Source organism: Lepus europaeus, chromosome 1 (genome assembly GCF_033115175.1).
Source record: "Lepus europaeus isolate LE1 chromosome 1, mLepTim1.pri, whole genome shotgun sequence".
Classification (NCBI taxonomy): domain Eukaryota; kingdom Metazoa; phylum Chordata; class Mammalia; order Lagomorpha; family Leporidae; genus Lepus; species Lepus europaeus.
The window spans coordinates 139513725-139536334 of NC_084827.1; the positions used below are offsets into that span (position 1 = coordinate 139513725).

The 22610-nt window shown below is 36.1% G+C and overlaps 1 protein-coding gene across 1 annotated transcript in view; it reads right to left on the bottom strand.

Annotated features, from left to right (window-relative positions):
• The window catches only part of DNAH7 (dynein axonemal heavy chain 7), a 385917-nt gene that overhangs the window by 233285 nt on the left and 130022 nt on the right, over positions 1-22610 (bottom strand). Inside the window, exons 20-24 of the mRNA XM_062189419.1 lie at positions 10424-10617; positions 8282-8480; positions 5880-6020; positions 1909-2121; positions 351-460 (exon numbers count right to left, since the gene is read on the bottom strand). Of these exons, the coding sequence (XP_062045403.1) occupies positions 351-460; positions 1909-2121; positions 5880-6020; positions 8282-8480; positions 10424-10617 (857 nt within the window). The remainder of the gene's footprint in view (positions 1-350; positions 461-1908; positions 2122-5879; positions 6021-8281; positions 8481-10423; positions 10618-22610) is intronic.

Genomic DNA, 22610 nt, shown 5'->3' on the forward strand with positions numbered 1-22610 from the left:
TCGGAAAGGGGTATTATTTAAGAATTTCCTGTACTTCCTGCATAATTTTTCTGTCAATCTAAAACTGCTTCAAAAAGCACTTTCTTCATAAGGACAATAGAATGTAAAATAAAATTGTATTTATTTTTACCACATTTGAGAAGACAAAGAGCCTGGGAGGAAGAAGCCATCAGATAAAAAGAAGTGAGAAAAAAAGTTGAGAGGATAATAACACAAGAGAGAGTTGAGAGAAAAAAATAACAAAAGATAAATTTATAGTATGGAAGATGATTTTGTATTTTTAAGTGAATCAGTGATCTGGGGAGTGAGTGAACATTCTATCCAATAAATCGTTAAATTAATGGGTTTACCTGTAGCATCGATCAGTGAGTGGGGTAATAACCAGCCTGGGGGAATTACCCAGATACTCATATCCATATCGCAAACCAGCATTGATCATCTTTGTTTCTAAATGATTGTTCTAGGATAAATCAGATAAGATGAAGTTAAAGAAAATTTTAAGTGTTATAAAATCTCAACATCTTTAATAATAACAACTATAATACAGATAGTATCTTTAAAATTCATTTTTAAGGTAAGATTTGATTCAGTAGAAGAATCTAATTCTAGTTTCCATGGATAAGTAATCGAAGTCACTGGCTTCAATTTTCTCCAAAAAATATTTTAGCATTTGTCCCTTATCTTTCCCATGTTTTCAATAGTTTCTATTTTTCATTAGTTTACAGATGAGAAAACTGATGCTTACAGGAATAAGTAACTTGCTCAAGTTACCCATCTGCTAAGGAATGACAATTCTGGCATTAGAAACTAATTCAATCATCTGAGCTCCTAACCACTATACATACACACTGCCTCTCAAATGATTTCCCAAGATGCTTGCTTTTTTTTTTTTTTTTTGACAGGCAGAGTGGACAGTGAGAGAGAGAGACAGGCAGAAAAGTCTTTCTTTACTGTTGGTTCACCCTCCAATAGCTGCTGTGGCTGGCGCACTGTAGCCGGCACACAGCGCTGATCCAAACCCAGGAGCAGGTGCTTCTCCTGGTCTCCCATGCGGGTGCAGGGTCCAAGGACTTGGGCCATCCTCCACTGCACTCCCAGGCCACAGCAGAGAGCTGGACTGGAAGAGGGGCAACCGGGACAGAATCTGGCGCCCCGACCGGGACTAGAACCTGGTGTGCCGGCGCCATAGGCAGAGGATTAGCCTATTGAGCCACGGTGTTGGCCCCAAGATGCTATTTCTTATCTCTTCTCTCCTCCTTCCCAGCAAATTTTCATGAAATCTTATCCAATGAGAACTTCTGAATCTTCATTTCCATTCATCAGCTCTCTTTGTCCCTACTCAGTAGGCTTAATCTTGTCCACCATACTGTTCCTTCTCCTGCTGACTTACCAATCATGATTACTATCACCACATACCCAGATGACCTGGTAAACACCTTCCTTCTAGACTGCATTTCTAGCTCCTTCAACTGATCAACAAGGAGAAACTTTAGTGACTAAGTCAGACCAAAAAGTTATTTCTACCTTCCTCAGATGCCTCCAAAATCTAAAAACACAATTTTAACTAGCCAGTCCCAACCTTTTGCATATTCAACAAGCATAATGCCTTATTAAAAGTGAGTAATTTTTGATAATTAGTCATAATTTTTGTATATATATGCATTTTATATGTACACACATATATATAAAACAATACATTTGGCTATAGGCAAGGTGGTTTTATAGATGTAGAAAGATAGCTGTTGACTTCCTTACTCTTCAATCTAGAGAAATGTTCACTTGTGTATAGTCAGCTATCAGCAAAAAAAATTCCTTTGTTACTGATAATATTTCCCTTGTGAGCAAGCAAGCACAAATTAAAAAGCTATGAGCTGAAATTGCTGTGCAATAACATTCAATATTACTTACTTGCCAGTAGTACCTAAGCTGACTCAACCATTCAAAGTCAGAGTCATCACTAACTTTTTTCTTTACAAGTGTTGAAAGGACATCTCTAGCATGGACATCCAGTACAACAAGGGCTCCCAGGGTAACACGATTCTGTTTGGACAATTTACCACGGACCAAAGTGACAATATCATCAATTTGTCTGTTACATTTCTCCAAGTATGTCTCAAGAACCTGAAGGAAAATAAAGCAAGATATCTTGCTCAAAGTGGTCAGAGTCATTTTGAACAAAAACATAGTTTGAACTAAAGTTTACAGAATACTCTCTGCATTTTAATCACAATTTTCCATATGATATATTTTGAGATAAGTTTTCTTACTACAAAGTGTTGGGTGAACTGACCCAATCTGACCCGATATAGTGAATACATGTTCCCAGTTCTTTTCTAGTCTCTGTGTGGTTGGGTTGGACCACCTCCAGGACAACATGAAAGCAGGACTATGGGACCAACCACAGCCAATCAAAGGTCTTCCTGGGGACTGGTACACAGACTGAGAGAACAAAGTGCTTTTCCCTAGGCTTTGGTACATGTGAATACGCCAACTCGAAGCTTCTGCAAGTATCACCATCTCTGCAGGATAAATCCTTCCAAGGACAAGTAGAGAAAAGGGACAATGATAGAGAGCAGTGATAAAGCCCTGAGTCCGGATTTTGTCTGCTCTTCTTTTGAACCAGTGAGTCCTATGAATCTCTTCCATGAAATTTCATTTTAAAAGAATTTTTGTTTTATTTTAGCTATTAGAGAAAGACAGGAGAGGGAGAGGGCCAGGGTGAGGGAGATCTTTCACCCACTGGTCCACTCCTCAAATGCCTGCAACAGCCAGAGCTGGGGATAGGCCAAAGCTTGGAGCTGGAAACAGTCTGTGTCTCACACATGGGTGGCAGGAACCTGAGTTGTGAGCCATCACTATTGCCTCCCACAGCATGCATTAGCAGGAATTTGGAACTGGAAGTGGAGCTAAGACTCGGACTCAAGCCTCTGTTTCAGGATGTAAGCATCCCAAGTGGTGTCCTAACCACTATGCCAAATGCCTGTACCTTATGTGTAAACTTTCTGAATGGGATTTGGGTCATTTGAAATGTAAAGGTTCTAATAAATGTAAAGATTCTAAGTCTAACAAAGCATTGAACATTTAAGTTTATGGTGAGCTAATGCCGGTTTGGAGGGCCAAGCTTGCTTTGTCATCTCTTCTCTGGTAGATAAATCTAATGAAAAGGCTTAAAAAGGAAAAACAGTTCATGACGATGAAAATAAAAATAGAATCAGTGAATACCACTGTGATGAAGGGAAGTACCAATATGCTCAAGAGGCTAATATGGTGGCAATCTCCAAATTAATATTTGATAAATGTTGTATACCAAAATACCAAAGAATATTTTACTCTTTTAGTGTCATTGCTAAGCGGTAGCAATGAAACTGAAGGTGAAGATTTCTGAGAATGAGAAAAAATTTAAAAGACAGAGTTGGGGACTACAAATTGTTTCTCTAAGGGAGATTTTTCTTGTTCCTTAAAATATTTTATCTTTTTAGTTATTCTTTTTTTTTTTTTTTTTTTTTTGACAGGCACAGTTAGTGAGAGAGACAGAGACAGAGAGAAAGGTCTTCCTTTCCGTTGGTTCACCCCACAAAATGGCCACTACGGCTGCTGCTGCTGCGGCCAGCGTGCTACGCTGATCCAAAGCCAGGAGCCAGGTGTTTCCTCCTGGTCTCCCATGTGGGTGCAGGGCCCAAGCACCTGAGCCATCCTCCACTGCACTCCCAGGCCACAGCAGAGAGCTGGACTGGAAGAGAAGCAATTGGGACAGAATCCAGTGCCCCAACCAGGACTAGAACCCGGGGTGCCAGCACCACAGGCGGAGGATTAGCAAAGTGAGCCGCGGCGCCAGCCCTTTAGTTATTCTTAAGAAAGTCCTTTCTTTTTTCAATGGTTTTATGGTTAAATGCTATTTTGTTTATATTATTCACATGGTTCATTTGCTATTAGTTTTTTCCCAAGAAGGAAAAAAATAAATCTCTGTCTCACCTAGGTTTAATCACATAACTATTTTAATTCTAAGAGCCAGTGAGTGAATTTTTGGAGACTGATTATATATACTAGTAAAATGGTTTTTTATCCTAGGAACAGAAATTTTACCTGTTGGGAAAACTCAGCTTCCTCGCCATCAAAACTCAGCATCCCTAAGCACCTTACCAATTCTCATATTCTGACACAGAATAGTAGTGACAAAGAATAAAAACTTATCAGTTGGACCTGACATGACAAATTTTATGCCATAAGAATTACTACTTATACCAGAAAAACATTTTCCTATATGAAAAAAGTAGATTTAGAGCTGAAATTTAGTTTAGGAACTAGGTTATATGAGTCAATGAAATTTTGATGCGCTAAATTGGAAAAAAAAATCATGATATTGATAGCATTTTTGTTACATTTGTTAACCATTCTTATGATGAGCTAGTGAATCTGGAAGTAACTACTATTATACTCAATCCCCCAAAAAGGCTTATCTGGAATCAAATATTTGTATTATATTTAGATTCTTCTACATACACCATGAAATACTGACTGAAAATCACATTCATCTTTATAATATCCTAGCCTCTATAACAGTGGTAATTATTTATTTTATAGCTCCTATAATGCTTTACACACACTAGTTTCACAGTGAATACTCACTGAATAAATAAGTGGAAACACAGATCCTGAGGTGAACAGGCCTTCTGGGAGTGTGAGGTTATAGCATGATGCTATCATAGCTTTGAACTCCAAGACAGCTTGGGGTTTGCAAGGACTGGAAATACCTAGTCTTCTGCGAGACCTCTAAGAGTCTTCTGTTGCTCAAGCAAACTCATCAGTTTCAAATATGAACCATCTACTTAATTAGGGGGAAATTGCCAACTTATTAAAACATATGCTAGCCTCCCTTGATAGAACCACACATTGGATTTTTAAAAATTCACCAAATGCTATAGAATACTAAGGTGGGGACTAGTCCCTTGAGCTACTATAGAATTTGAATGGTCTGAATATGTATGAAAAAGGAACAGGAACAAGGTACAGAAAGTCAGAACAAAACAGGGAAATCACAAGCAGATGGAAAGAAAGAAATTGATTTTGAGGACGTATTAAAAATATGTATTTCATGCCACAAACCTTAACTATGAAAGCACCATATTAAGGTTATGGTAGCAGCCACTCAAGGGAAAAGCACAGGTATTCATTTTGATAATCTCAGTGATTGTCTACATACCTATACCATTCTAATATTGTGGAAGCAAAATAGAAATGTACAGACTCAATTTAAGCAACTCACTCTAACCTAATATTGGTGGGTATTATTGTAAACAAAACAAAAAATTGGGTTGTATCCAATGTGGTAAGAGTTATAGGTAGATAGTTTGAGCAGAGGACACATTGAGATGAATATTATCTATAATGCATGTATCCTGAGATGCAAATCATTCTGGGGAGTTAAGTGAAAGCAGGAAGGGACTATCATTTATGTTTTAATGCTTTGCCTCAACCTCTCCCTGTTCTAGTCTGCTTTGCATAAAACTAGTTTTGACAGAGTGGGTAAGGGTTTGACAAATACCACGTTTAACTGAAGGAATCTGGAAAATGTACAAAAAGTTGTCTAATTTGCCCACATTTGCCAGTGTATTCCCTCCAGACTGTGTCTACACTCTACATGTTAACAAGTGATAAAGTTGATGTGATGGTTTGGGGGCCAGAAAACAATAATAGAGATTCCAGGAGACTATTTATACCCTGGTAGACTACCTTGGTGATGGAGCAACTGCCCTGTGCAGGGAGGGTGGTGAATGGTAGCTTAAAAGTGAAAAGACAATCCCAGCTCCTGATTTCAGCCTGGTCCAGACTTGGCTGTTGTGGCCACTGGGGAAGTGAACCAGCTGATAACAAAAGCTTACCTCTAGCCCCTCTGGAATCGCTGTTTGTACTTCTAGTGTCCAAAAGGTTTGTGATACACACAGCACAGTCTGTCCAGGCCAATCCCTTACCCAGTTAATTCGTTCATTTTTTGTATAGGCAAGAATGGCTTCTCCAATTACCTAAAAGAAAAAGAAATTGCTAAAGATGAACAGTTTCTTGGAACAGCTCTATAACAAACAGCTAAACTCCTAAACTATATTAATCATACTACTCATCATTTTACAACATTCTTAGCCAGTTACAAAGACTCACTTAAGAAATGTGATTAAAATATTTAAATTCAAATTTATAAATATACTTATGAGCAAAACAAATATATTACATGACATGTTATTTTGCTGATACATTATCAATTTGTGTGAATCACATTATAACAAATATTTATTTAATCATATTTAGCTAAAGATACCTGAGATACATTTGGATTAAACAAGCATAAATAATTTTGTGGTAAAACATAAATTCAAATAGTTTTGCACTTAGATACATCAAATAACTCATAGATAATGATTTCCTTTTAATTCAATCTGATCTCCACTCAGCCATAGGCATGCACGTACATCTACACTCAGCTACATGCATATATGTACACACACACAACCACATGCATGAATGTACATGCACACTCAACAAATACATGAGAATACATGTGTACTTGGGAAAACTACACAATCCCTCCAAAGTTCCTTCTGTATTGCACTTACAGTGTGTTGCACTCACTCCCTCTCAGTCATATAGTGCGATGCCCAAGGCAATGATGACAGGGATAGATATGTAACTCATTCATACAGAGTGGAGGACTGCAAAGTCAGGTAGTCTAATTTTTGTTCTTTGCTACATGTTTTAAGTCTGGTCCATGTGCTCTGCCACATATGTTCAGTGGGTTGACATATCTACTTTTTTTTAAACGATCTATCAGTGGGAAACACTCTATTAAATGATTCAGCTAAAAATAATCCTGTCACCTAGGAGGTGATACACATTTCAATGTTTGAATTTCAGAAGAGATTGTCAAAATTAGATTTTTCTGACAGATATATAAGGATGCCCCCATTCTAAATTTTGAGTCTACCTGGGAGATTTATAGCACTGACAAAGATAAAGGGCAGAGTGCTGGCTATCGATAATAAAAGAAAAATTTTAAAGCCAAAGAAGTCACAGAAAGGGCAGGTGAAAATAGCCAACTGTGGGGTGAAAAGAAAGGCTCAGCAGAGATATGCCAAGAACATGGAGTAAGTATGTGTTCTAGAAGGACACTGTGGAAAAACAAGAAGACATCAAAATCTAAATTATAAAAGGGATTTCTATGTGGATAGATATGAAGAAATATGATTATATAAGATTTCACAATATTATATATAAAGTCTACCACCATTATCATCTCCCTGTAGTATCTTATATATAAACATACACATATATATGCAATAGCCTTTTAAGAAAACATAACAGCACATAAATACATATATTTCCTATCTGTCAAATTCATATTGCATTTGTTTGCATATTTTACCAACAACAACCTTACATGTGAACATTTTGGAAAGATATTTATTTTTCACATAATTTTTGCCACTGCATCTTAATGCTTTGAAATGGCAACCAAAATATTTTCTCTAAGCATTGATAAAAACAATAAAAGAATAGTTAAAATAGTATCAGGTGTCCCCCAAAATAATGAGTTATCACTGTATACTATATCAGATAGCAAACCTAATCCTGGACATTGTGGGCATTTGAGAAGTGAATTAGAAGATGGAGCTCTCTGTCCCTCTGTATCTCTCTCTGTGTTTCAATAAATTTTAAAGTAGAAGAAAAGGTAATTTCCTTTCCATAAATGAACTTGAATACTCAATCTGTATTTGTTAGCATAATTTTTAATTCTCTAGTTATAAAAATAATTTCAAATGACGGTATGTTTTATATGAAGTGGAAACCATTAATTGTAGGAACTATATGTTATTTTATAGCATTTTGGTATGTATATTAAATACATACAGAACAAAAAGATTTATACATGTTAAGGAAATTCATGTGAATCTGTACAGAGATACTTCTAAAGCAAGACTAAAAATAGACTGGTAGATCAAAGTGTTTCTAAACAATGATGAAGGAATTAGCATGTAGCCACAAGAAATGAGATGTGCATTACAAAACCAAGTTTCCTGTGGTATAGATGGTATTTTTCCCACTTTTAAAATGTCACAACAAAATTACTATCATAAGTAATTGCTTTTGCTGTCACGTTATCTATTACATTTGAGTTGGTAATTCATATTCCAATTTCTGTCTAAATAACAGTACATTTATCAATGACTCATTTATAATAAGATTAAAAATATATCATCTTTTTCTTAAATTAGTAACAACTATAACCAGTTACCTTGTGGATGGAGTTAATCATAATTCTTTCTAATTCAACCAACCACTTCTCCACTTGACCTCTGGCTTTAGCTGTTGAAATGGTCTCTACAAGTTCCACAACTTCTCCTTCACTACTCTTCATGTGAGTAATGTCTAAAGTTTCTGTAAATTCTACCTTTGCAATTCCTTCAAAACATTTCTTCAAGTGAGGTTGCACCCTATTAGGAAAAAAAGTATTTTTAAGAGAGTCAATAAAATTAAAATATTTCCTAAAAGCCAATATTCTTTGTGCACTAATCTTCATTTAAAATTCATATATGTGTACTAAGTATTAGGCTCTTGCTAGATGCTACTAGGGATGAAGTATCAAGCATAAGCCAAAAACACACATACAAAAGAAAAACACAATCTTTCTTACATGGATTATATAGTCAAATGGAAGGTCAGCATTAATTGAATAATTACAAAGGGACATGTAAAATTGCAATCAAAGTAATAGCACTAGGGGCCAGCATCATGGCATAGTGGGTAAAGCCACAGCCCAAGACATCGGCATCCCCATATGGTTCAAGTCCTGGCTGCTCCACTTCTTATCCAGCTCCCTAATGATATGCCTGGGAAAACAGCAAAAGATGGCCCACAGGTTTGGGCCCCTGCCACCAACATGGAGGACCTGGAAGAAGCTCCTGTCTCCTGGCTTCAGAAAAAGGCCAGCTCTGGCCATTGTGGTCATTTAGTGAGTGAACCAGTCAATGAAAGATTTTCTCTCTCTCTCTTTTTCTCCCCTCACACCGGCTCTCCCTCCCTCCCCCCCCCCCAACAGACTCTGCCTTTCAAATAAATAGATCTTTTTAGAAAATAAAAGAATAAACAAGAGTTACAGAAGAAACATATACAAGTCTTCACTTTTAACACAATCATCTGAAAGTTGCTAAAAGTAAAATAAGGAGCAAATCCATTTCAACAGATAAATATGCTAATCTGAAGAATCTTCGAATGCAGAAATGTAGTCATTTCAACTGGGATCTTCAGAGGCTTCTTGAACATTATGGGATAGGTTTAGTGCTTTGAGTACTTCTGAGTTTACTAAATCAACTGCTTTGACATTACCCAACTGTTAGTCTATTCAACGTAATATAGATGGACTGACTAAACCCCTTATTTTGGTGCATTACCAATAACCAATGCCATTCATCTTTCAAGCGGGTAAAAAGAAGTAGAGTATAAAATCTCAAATAGAAATGTGAGAGTGAATTTATCTTTTTGTCTGAATTACTTGCTTCCTACTTTGAAAGCACAGATGCAAAAGTAATGAATTAACAAGTATCTATTCACTGCCTCCTATATATTAGAAGCTCCTCTAAAGACTGGGGAATCATTGCTGTGGGGAGAAAAAGTAAAAAGTCTTTGCCATCACAGAACTTATCTTCTGCTAGAGGAGGAAAAGCAGTAAACAAATAATTAAATTGATTAAATTGTAGAGTATACCAGATGTTAACAAGTATTCAAAAGGAAAATAAGGCAGGGAAGGCAAGTTCAGGAAAGATGGCCAGGAAGTGCTAGAGGCATTGCCACTTTAAATATGATGACCAAGGAAGGGCCCCTTGACAGCAGATGCTTAAGCAGATTTCCACAAAGACCTACAGGAGGTAAAGGAAGAAGTTGTACAGGCATTTGGGCTAGGAGCATCCTAGGCAGAGAGCGCAGCACACTGAAGGAGGAGGCTGCCCTTTTTATGGCAGAATTGGAAGCAACCTAGTGAACTGTAACAGAGTGAACAAGAAGATGACTAACAGCAGATGAATACAAAGGATAATGAGGACCATCTGTGTGTATCATTGAAAGCTATCGTGAGAGCACTTGTTTTTATTCTGACTGTGATGTAAAGGAGTGATGTGTTTTGAGAATCTTGTAATAAAATAGGAGATAAGAAATCCATTCCCTAAGGTTGTCACATTTTTGGAAAAATACCCATCAATGATACCAGTTATGTTTTTAACACTTATTCAAAATCAATTTTTGACAATATTTAGAATATTATTAAAGAAAATTATCATACAAATGTGATTACATATATCTAGTTATGTTCTACCTTATTCTAAAAGTTAAATTTAAAGCAGATAAATTTAGCCATGTGTTACAGCACATGTAAGTGACTTACCTGGTGGGATCTTTAGTCTCAGACAGTATCTCAAGAAGTTCATCATTTGACAAAAAAAAGAATCTGGGAAAGAAGAGACGTTTCTTTTCCAAATATTCATTAAGTCCTTTAAGAATGAGTTCTAATAGTTCATTAGATTTTTTCAGCCTTTCCAGAATTCTCTCAATAGTTACAACTGTCAAAACATGTTTATTCTAAAATAAAAAAAATTTAAGAATATTAGATATTAACTTAACATATATCAAATTATAGCTGGAGTTATACATTTTGATCATACAAGAATTATGCAAATTTTAAGGTGAATATTTATTTTTAAAAAGTAGTCTTGCAAATTTTATGTCTACCTGGCCCCTTTAATTATGTAAAAGTCATGTTGCCTTGATCTTTAGACATCTTATTCATAATTTCTAACTTGGAAAGTATAAGAAGTAGAAAAATATCATACAAAAGGGGAAAAAAAGAGAATACAGTCTAAACTAACAAAAAAGACAGGGAAACAAAATAGAATGAGATGTGACCCCTTTTCTTTCAGTCTTTAAGGACAGAGTACTCTAGTTATTCATTAATAATAATAATAATAATAAAATATAATACCTGTTTTATAACTATAGATGAAAAAAGAAGCCAGGGTAGAAGTTTTCTATAAAGATTTTATTTTGTAAATAACTGTTCTTGGTATAGTTCAAGATGTGCTCTTTCTGAACTCCCTACAACCTAAGACTTTCCACTTTTAAGGTTTAGAATTCTGAAAATGTCACTGTGAACTGTTTGCTTTAAAGTAGTTCAAATACAATCAACTATTTTTAAAATAGCTTTCTTTTATGCTGCAGGATTTAAAATAAGAACTGCAACCAAAAGCTGAGCTTAAGAACTCATATTATTTAAAAAAAATGGAGCTTATTGATTTCATAAAATATCCATACAGGAAACACTGAATTTATAAAAATAATTAGAAATACTAACAGTTCCCTGCTATTGGCCAAGGAAAGACTGTAGAAAAGGATCCAAGTGGTTAGGTCCTCCTACCCATGAAAAAGACTCAAATGAATCTCCTGGTTTTGGCCAGGGTTACGGCCATCTGTGGAGTGAAACAGTAGATGAAAGAGCTCTCTCTCTCTCTCTCTCCCTATAATTGACTTCCAAATAAATAGAAAAATAAATCTTTAAAAATATATGTGTATACATATATATGTGTATATACATAAATATAAAATCTAGCTACAGCTGAAATGAAATTCTTTTTCTTTTTATTTACTGTGTGGTTCTTAGCTGGGCCTATTTTTGGTCTTATAACTCCAAACTCAATGTTCACTATTGACAAAGTAAGAAAATTTCTTTACAAAATAAACATAAAAATGTTAAAAAGAGTTACTAAAACACAATACTGCAGAGATTTCAGTCATCATACCAAATAAGAAACTTCATGAGTACAAACCAGATATTTATTAATACATAGGACATTTTATAAAATTTAGGTAAAATTAAATAAATAGCATTTTTCCTAGTTAAAAATTAAACTGTGAATTTTTATATTACATATTCAAACTTATTTTTGGTATTCAGTCACACCTGGGAGCTCAACCAAACATGTCAGCTTAAGTTGTTTCAAAGGAATTTTATTCCAGTGCAGAGGTCTCAAAAGTATTTTTGTTAATGTACTTTGGAATCTGACTAAAAAGGAAAGATATAACTTTTCTTCTTTGTTTTGAATTTGTCTTGGAAACACAGTAACTTGATAAAAAATAATTATCACTAATACTAGTTGTCTCAATAAAATAGGAATATATAAAATATGCAGTATGATTATATAAACTTTAAGGGTATAAAAATTTTACACGGCATTTTATTATCCTCCCTAACAGTTTTATGTTTCAAATAGACATTAAACACACACACTGCAGGACAAGGACTCAAGTCATAATTTACGTGGGCAATTCATCCAAATAAGGATAGAGTAGAACTCCTACACGCTTAAATTCAAAAATCAAAAGAGTGTTCTTAGAGTGCCACCTTCTGGAACAGTAGGCTATTCTTTGAAAAAAAAAAAAAAAAAGCTGAATTGTTGCTAACAAATGAGAAAAACTCCTTTCACAAATTAACAGTATTTGTTTTATTCTCAGGCAAAGAATTTATTTCAATGTTATTGTTCCATATAAAAGATTCAAAAGCTTAAAAAAAGTTATTGAAACAAAAGGTCACATTCCCTTCATCACATACTAAAATCACCAAGACAAGAACAACAACAAACAAAAAATCCTCTGAAAATACTTAGCATTCCAGTAAAATATTTTCAACCATTAAATTACTGAGGTCAAACCCATTTAACCAGGTAGCTCAATGACTCCGAACAAAATAAGCTACTCCTAAATGAACATAGGCATTAATCTATGTACCTGGGGCTGACGCTGTGGCACAGCAGGTAAAACTGCTGCCTGCAGTGCTGCTATTCCATATGGGCACCGGTTTGAGTCCCAGCTGCTTCATTTTAGATCCTATGGCCTGGGAAAGCAGTAGAAGATGGCCCAAGTCTTTGGGCCCTTGTACCCATGTAGGAGACCCAGAAGAAGCTTAAGCTCCTGCCTCCTGGCTTTGGATTGGCCCAGCTTCAGCCATTGCAGCCATTTGGGGAGTGAACCAGTGGATGGAAGACCTCTCTATCTCTCTCTTAGCCTCTGCCTCTCTGTAACTCTGCCTTTCAAGTAAACAAATAAATCTTATTAAAAATAATCTAAGTACCTTTGTAGATGGGCTTTAAAATATGTTAAAATTATCATATGAAGACTAGAAATGAAATAATTCAATCTCACCTAGTAAAAAAATGAGAATAGAGACTGCTTCAGATAAAGGAAAGAGCCTAAAATCAGTTTCTATTCCACACCCTGCTCCTTGGGAACTGGTGACTTTGCATGATCATATGCCTAACCTGAATCTTTTAATCTTTTTATTATCTTCAAAACAGAGATAAGAGCCCTCTTTCAAAGCTGGCATGAGGACCAAAGTAGACAACATATTTGAAATGACTGATATAGTGCCTCAGACACATACACTTGAAACTACCCTTTTCATCTTCTCTTGGTCTGGGGAGAGAGAGAGAGAGAGAGAGAGAGAGAGAGACTGACTCTGGGGGGAGGAGAAAATGTGACATCTATATCACTCTATCAGTTTTATGGAGTTGAAATGAACATTTTATAACCCACCATCCTTCAAGGAAGATTATTTATCATAGTAAAAATAAAACTAACTTTAAATCCTTTGCCATAAATTCCTGGTACAGAGTAGGCATTCTATGAATATTTGTTGAATGCCTGAGTGAATGCAGGATGAGTCAATCCTGTGGATACACAGGGAACCTACAGCTCTCCAGGCTGAACTATGGCTGATACTCAGCTACAATCTAAGGACTTAACAATAAGTTGTTGTAACATGAAGCCACTAGAAATTTGAAAAAGTATGACTTCCTTGACACTTTCTGTCTCCTAGAAGGGAAGAAAGGAATTCCCAACACATTTCCTGGTTAAACAAAAGATTTTACAACTTTTATCTCTCTCTCTCTCTCTCTCTCTCTCTCTCTCTCTCTCCTTCACAACCATCACTAATTTCATCAATTCAAATGACAATTTGCCAGTTGTCGACATTTCTAAACTAAAAGACTGATACCAAGGGCTTGAAACTTCATTTGAGAGCATAGAGAGAGCTTTCTAATTACTGCTGCCAGGGAAGTTCATGGAAGACAGTTCTGTATACTCAGTGGAATTGAATTCAAGTCTGTTTAGTAAGTTTCTGGAAGCAAAACTTCGTAGTCAGAAATCCCTGTACAAAAGAAAACTGATAATTCTAGCATTGTGGCACAGCAGGTAAAGTCACCACCTGAGAGCTAGCATTCCATATGGGCATCAGTTCATGTCCTGACTGCTCCATTTCTGATCCAGCTTCCTGCTTATGGCCTGGGAGGGCAGCAGAGATTGGCCCTGGTGTTTGGGCCCCTGCCATCCATGTGGGAGACCTGTTAGAAGCTACAGGCTTCCGCCGGGCCCAGCACAGGCCATTGCAACGATCTGGGGAATAAATTAGTGGATGTAAGAACTTTCTATTTGTCTGTGTCTCCTTCTCTCTCTGAAACTTTTTCAAATAAATAAATAAATCTTTTAAAAAATAAAGATAAACAAAGGAAAAAACTGATAAGAACCTCATTAAATCTTTTCACCTAGGAAAGAAATGTGGGTCAACTGAGTAGAACTTTAAGCCCCCTTATAATTTTAAGATTCTTTGACCTCATCAGGAATAGAAATCTTTTGTTTAACCTAGAATCATTCTAGGATTAATATTTCTAGAAGTCAAGTTACCTAAAGCCAAATTTTCACAGGAAGCTTTTCAGAATAATTGCAGAATCTTCAGAACTACTAATTCAAGAATTAATCTCAATTATTAGTTTAGTCTTTTAAGAAATATTTTTGAGGTCCTGCTACATGCCAGTCACTATGCTAAGTGTTTGTGTGACAATAGTGGTCAAAATGGACAAAAATCCCAGGCATGGGTGAGACAGATAACAAATAGCAAGCATAACCATTCATAAATTATATATTAAGTCAGGCAATGACAGATGTAAAAAAAACTGAAAATATATAAGAAGTGCCAGGAAAGGCAAAAGCACATTGATTTTAAATAGATTGCTTGATGTGAACCTCTTTATAAAGGTGATATCTGAGAAAGTTTCAAGGCAGCAAAGCATTCACTCTGCAGATATTCAGAGGTACAGTGCTCCAAGCAGCAAATTCAACCAATGTAAAGGCCTGGGGTTCAGTGTGTTTGGTGTGTGCTATTAAAGGAAGGAGAAGAAAGAAACCAATGTAGTTGGAATTGAGTAAACAAATTGGAAAGTTATAAGGAAAGAGAAGTTAAAAGATGGAGGGAACATATCAAGAACTTCCTATTCAATGAAACTAGTGAATTATCCCCACTCAGAAGCAGCTCTCCCCTGGATACTAATAGTAATGTAGAGAAAAAGCCATTACTAGATTTCAACTGGCAAAGCGAGAATCTTAATATAGAATGGGACTGGGAATGGGAGAGGGAGGAGGAAGTGGAGTGGGAGTAGGGGTGGGAGGGCAGATATTCTGGGAAGAATCACTATTTTCCTAAAGTTGTACTTATGAAATTTATACTCATTAAATAAAAGGCTTCTTTGGAAAACAAAATAAAAAACAACAACAACAAATAAAGATACTGAGAAGCGAATTGTTGCGGGTAGCCTATCGAGTGGACTGGTGAGAAGTGTCACTCCGACTTTCACTCCTTAATTCCCAGACCCATGTAGCCTGCTGACAGGAGAAATCATATATTTGGAGCTGGTGGAGAACATACGGCATGTATACTAGAACTGCATCCCAAATAACTTTAACAAGGAAAAAGCGAAAAGACCCTAGTTTAGTGGGAATATAGGCAAGGGCTATAAGAAATAATCAAATATAAAGATTATCATTTCATCCATATACAGTAAATTTTAAAGTAATCACAGATCATTGAAACTACTGTAGAGTAAATTAAAAATATATTATCTTAGAAAGAAAGAGGGAGGGAGGCAGGGAAAGAAATATAATATTATTATATCTAAGAACTATATTGAATCTGTTAAAAACTAAGAATAAAAATATAAAAGAACTTCACTTCAAACTCACAAACTATTATCTTCCCTGAGATACAGTGAATGAGTCTTTTTTTTATTTATTTAAGACCTTTATTAGCAAGTGCTTGCAGTTTGTTGACTTTTTTGAAAAAATCAAGTTGTAAACTTTTATTACAAATTAAAAATGAAGTTCTTAAAAATCTCAACTTGACCAGATATGAAACAATTTAAAAACCTTTAAAGGTGTATTGAGAAAAACCAGGCTTTTTTAAAAAACACGTTTGTCGTTACCAAAAAGAGACATCTTTAGGTAAAAATAATAAAAACCCCATGCTGCATAGATAATGCAGATAGTTCTAGTAATCTGGTCAACGGGCAAAAAGCAAGCACTTAAAGTTTTCAGCTCCAATCGTGAATGAGTCTTTAATATGAGCCATTTCACTTTTCCTAAACTCAATGTTCATAGCAGGACCTGTTAATCTCATGTGTATCAATCAATTGCCTCACTTCCTTGCCATCTGAGTTCCTTGGTAGAAGCAATGTTGTGTGGAAATATGACAAAATGAATACGTCGCTCAGGAAGTGAGCAATAGTGTTGGCCGAAGCTTGGGGTGAGGAAAAAAATTCATCTGGTACAAATTACTGCTCCCATCTCCACTGAATCAGGACCATTGAAGTCAACTCCTAAAAAATGGTTACTAAGTCCCTCCAGGTGTGGCTCTGTATCAGAAATATTATGTTTCTAATAATTTCTGTTACTGGCAGTAAGTGTAGATGAGGAGTAGTTTGTGATGATGAATCAAATCCCATAATTCCCCTCCATGCCATCATGACTTCTCTGTTTATAGCTAGAGTGGCCACTTATCCTAGCTTGATGAGGGGAATTCTGATTCATTCTTCATGTCCTATATTAATTACTACTTATTTTAACTCTAAAAAGTTCTCCAGTATGGACAATATATTACATGACTCTTATTTCACAGCTCACTGTACACACACTGACATATGCTGGTTGACATTCACAAAATAGGTCAACTGATCAACCATATAATTAAATGCCTCCCTTTACAATGGTACCTTTTTTCAAGAATTCACATGGAACACCAATATGCTCACATTATAATCTATTCTGTGAACCCTTTAATTGTTCTCCTTTAGACATTCTTTTTCCGATCTTTCAATTTTGTTTCTTTTAAGTCCTTAATTGTTCAGGGGAACTATTTTTTACTGACAATCACCAATGTAGATCCAAGAAAGATTAAAAACAAAAAAGCTAGAACACTCATTGAAGTTGTGCCACTAGAAGGATTCCTTGCTCTTGTTCTTTAAGACCATTCTAAAATAGGGCTGTAAGTTCCAATTCTGAATAGTACAATCTTATTCTGTATGAAGATTTTAAAGTCAGTCTCTAATTTCTTTCAATTTCATCAAGTATCTTTAAACATTTCACTCTCATTGAGATGGGCCATCACAAGCCAAGTTCAGTCAACAAAGCAAATAAAACAGAACAACTCACTTCTCTTGGAACAGCACTTTGAAACCAGACTCTCTGTAGGTGAACTCACATCAACAAATATGACCACATCTAACTTATTTTCTTTCTTCCCTGGACAAGCACCACCACAATACACTTCCACCCATATTTCTACAGACATCTACCAAGGCATCTGGCAAAGATGGCAAAGGAGGCAGAGTTTGAGGGTCAGCATTATGAGAGTCAATCAAATCCACTCAACTGTCCCCATTTCCAGTTCTCACCATCACACTCTTCCCCAGTGAGTAACCTCTCTTTCACATAAAATATCTGGAAAGAAGGTTAAGGACTAAGTTAAAGTGCAATTTGGCAACTCATAACATTAGACTCTATCACTCTTTTTTGCCTATGTCAAACTTACAGCCATGAGAAATAAAAGGTTCTTTGAGGACAACCACAGAAGTTCCTCAGTTATCTGACCATATCTTTTATACAGAATTTGAAACTTTGAATCATGCCATTTCTTTATATCATCAATGCTTTTGGATGAATTCAGCCTATCTCACACCCCTTGTATGTCAAATTCCTACCATATTTGTGTATTTCAGTAACCATTTGGTCCAGCAAAGACTTGCCTATGAACTAGACTGTTCCAGAAGACAAGGAGCATCAATTTACATAAGCAATTTTTGTACTGCATGTCAGGTACTACAAGTGTCCTTTTTTCAAAGGATGACCAACTAAGTAATTACCCAACTAAGTAATTCTAGCTTCCATCCTCGAGGTTCTGATAATTTATTCAAGTTTAGTAGGAACTCTCTCAAGGTATATTAAGAAAAAAAGGAATTTAACAGGGAATGAATAACAAAATCTTGGAACAGCCATAAGGAATACACTCCAGGCTGGGCTTCCTAGAGGGATTTCTAGAACAACGTAGGGGGCTGGTGCTGTGGTGCAGTAGGCTAGTCCTCTGCCTGTGGCACCTGCATCGCATATGAATGCTGGATCTTATCCTGGCTGCTGTTTTTCCAATCCAGCTCTCTGCTTGTAGCCTGGAAAACAGAGGAAGGTGGCCTAAGTGCTTAGGCCCCTGCACCCACATGGACACCCAGAAGAAGCTCCTGTCTCCTGGCCTCAGATAGGCTCACCTGCAGCCATTGTGCCCATTTATGGAGTGAACCAGCAGATGGAAGTCCTTTCTCTCTGTCTCTCTCTGTCTCTCTCTCTCTGTAACTCTACCTCTCAAATAAATAAATAAATCTTCAAAAATAAAAAACACTATGGAACTGACCTTCTAGGGCTTACTACCTCTGCCTCCAACAGGACAAACTGATAGTACCACTGGACTACTGAGTTCAATAAACTATAAGGGGGGGGGGCTGTGATTTTAGGATCAGAAGGTAGGATCAACAGACTGCTATCATCAGTCTCTCAATACCCATAAAACTGATGGGTAGACACTGAAATCATACTGGAAAAGTAAAAGAAGTTATGTGTCCATGATCAGGATTGATAGAAATATCTAAAATGGCAAGAGGGTCATGGTTTTACTTATGTTTTCCATATCCTAAATGAGCATATCCACTTGGAAAATCTAATTCATTTCCAGAAATTTAGATGCTAAATAGCCAGGGAGATGTCAATTCTAGCTTTCCAGCTCATCAGAAAAAGGTGAGGTGCTTGGTGCCAAGTGGTCATATTTACTATACAAAAAAAGAAAAAAAAAAAAGAATGACTCCTAAGTTTTTGTCTGAGCAGCACAGAGTATGACAAGGGATTGAACTAGAAGAGAAAAGTGTTTGAGGAGAAATTCAAGACTGTCTTCTGCCTTGGATGGAATACAAAATATTTGGCTGAGCAAAAATTCACAGTTGGGGGTGAAATGCAGTAAACATGAACAGAGATTATCCATTTCTCTCACCTCCATCTGGTGGGTAATTAACTGATTCCTATCCCTGAACCTTGAGAAAGGCACCTGAGAGTCATCATAAAGTTTTCACCTGCCAGAAAAGACAGACAGAGCATCTTTCCCAGCTGGAAGTCTGCTTAGCTGCCAGGTGTGCTGACCAGCTCCAGTGCTACCAGAACAGAAAAAGAACCACAGGAGAATGTGGTGTGATGGGACAGCCAGATGAACACAGGTGAGGACCAGGTGCTCAGGGTTATTAAAAGGTAATGGAATCTACTTTTCTCAGACTCCACTTTTGGGCTAGGGAAGGCAGGTGAAATTAAGGTGCAGATTTGTGAAGTACTGATACACCATGGATCAAAAATACATATATATCACAGGCAAGTGGCAAAAGGCAGGTTTGAAGATGCTGCCAAATCTCACGAAAGATGACTAAACCCACATGGGTGCCCTGTTGGGTTCTTCATCTGTCTACACTGAGCCAATAGGTGCCTTTTATCTATCCACAATTGGTCAAAATGCATGACCAGTTATGATGACCAATAGTAAAAGCACAGTGCCTGGACGTCCACGACAGGAAGGTATTCATTTTATGACCTCTTACAAAAAAGAACAGCCAATTTTGCAACATCAGTTACATCAGGAAATGGGTTTTCACTTTTGTGATCTTCCTTTCTTTTTTTCTTCCCCTCTCCCTCTTCCTGTGTCTTCCCCATCCATCTGTCCCTCCTTCTCTTCACCTTATCCTTGTTCCAACACCAATGATGAGCACTTAGGATGGAGAGAATGAGTGCAGGAGAGTAGTACCTAAGTCTCCCCACCACTGGAGCCTCAGGTTTCTCTGCATTGTGGAAGAAGCAGAGCTCAGAATAGAACACTGACATTCTGAAACAAGTACAGTAAGTCTTCACAGACTAAACTATATTAATAAGCAAAAGTGATATAAATTTTTGGATTACACTGAAAGGCTAGTAATGGAGCCTCCCCCAGTGAGAAAGATGGCTTTGGTCAAGCATAGTTGGTAGCAGATACCAAAACAGAAAATCATATCAGGCTTATACCTCAAGGAACCAAGATGTGTCAATCAAGCCAGTTATATTAACAATAGAAGTTACATTCTATTTTTAATCTTTGAAGCTTTTTTTTTTTTAGTGAAGTAAGACAATCTTCATTAGAAACCCCTAAGAATGAAAATGATAATCTTTTATACTGAGCAATTAATCCAGTGGCCTCCACTACCCAGATCGGCTCATTGACTTTCTGAGAGGATACAGATTCATGTTTATTTTCAAACCTACAGAGGACATGAGCAAAAAATGCCTTGAATATTAATATATTGAGAGAGAGAAATGCAAAGAGTTGAGGAAGAAAATCAAGTCTTGCATCAAAAACAAAAAAAAATTTAAAATAAAATGCCACCCCCCCAAAAAAATCTCTGCTTACTTAGGAATGAGGGCAAATAATGTTTTGTTTGCTTTTAACTCAGAAATTTTATAAGAACAAAAGCCTGCCTCTCCCAGCATAGCTGCCCCTTTCTAGGCACTGAAGTATCTATAAAATTATTTAGCTATATAGAATTTTGAAGAATATTTTTATCAAATCTCAAAAAAGTTAAAAAAAAGTAATGACACTAAACACAACATTTACTTTTTGCTTTTCAAGCCAACAAAAAATTTCTTCATCCCATTTCAAATATAGTACATGTTATAAGTGTTTGTTTTGTACTATAGTAAAAAAACTATATGAAAAACCAAACAGAAAATAAATTAATTAAAAGTAAGTATATTATAAAATGACTAACAGATCCTTTAAATTTGAAATTAATTCAAGTGTGATTAATTTTATAAAAGCTCTGTTTTATAGAGATTTAAGTATATATATAAATAGAAGCTAATTAAATAAATTCATATCTATCTGTCTGGATATTTTCCTGTCAAATAATATAGCTTATGTCAATACAGTATTATCAGTACTTAGGCAACTTTCAAAGCCTAAAAAATGAATATCTACATATTTCTACTTAGGGGAGGAAAATTATAATATACTACTCACCCTATCTTATATTATTGTATTTGATCAAATATCAATGCAGAAAATTATAATAATTTAATGAAATAATACCTATTTTTTCTATTTTAACCTTAATTTTATAACACAAACTATGTGCTACAGGCAGTAAATAAATACCTTCTGAATTGAAGAAAATCTGTGTTTTTCAGTGTTATGGTTTTATTAAATTTTCTCCTTAGCCTAAATTGCAAGGTCTCCTCCACAGTGTTTATGTATTTTTTACTACTTTACTGAAATGCACTGCATTTGTTGGACTCTAAAGATCTATTTGTCTTCGATCCAACATGGGAAGCGAGATACACAGCAGACTCATAGAATGGTGGATGTTCTAAACAGCACTCTGGCCTCAGAATCAGCCCTTAAGGCATTTGGATCCGGCTGAAAAGCCCATGAGAGTATTTCAGGCATGGAAAGCCAAGACACCCTGGCAAAAAAAAAAAAAAATGACCTAAATGAAAGATCTCCGCAAGTGAGTTCCCAGTGGAAAGAATAGGTCATCAAAGAAGGAGGTACCTTTCTCTGAAGGGAAGAGAGAACTTCCACTTTGACTACGACCTTGTCTAAATATGATAAGAGTTGGTGAACTCAAAAGGCTTCCATAGCCTTGGCAACTCATGACAAGAGCCTAGGGTGATTACTGATGCCATAAACAAGAGTGTCAAATTGTTAAGTCAACAACAGGAGTCACTGTGTACTTACTCCTCATGTAGGATCTCTGTCCTTAATGTGCTGTACATTGTGATTTAATGCTATAACTAGTACTCAAACAGTATTTTTCACTTTGTGTTTCTATATGTGTGCAAACTGTTGAAATCTTTACTTAATATATATTAAACTGATCTTCTGTATATAAAGAGAATTGAAAATGAATCTTGATGTGAATGGAAGGGAAGAGGGAGCGGGAAAGGGGAGGGCTGCGGGTGGGAGGGAAGTTATAGAGGGGTGGGGAGAAAGCCATTGTAATCCATAAGCTGTACTTTGGAAATTTATATTCATTAAATAAAAGTTAAAAAAATAATCAAATAGAATAATAATAATAATAATAAAAAGATCTATTTGTCTTGACAACTCGTCTTTTTGAAGTTCTTATCAGAGAAACTTGTTGACTGAG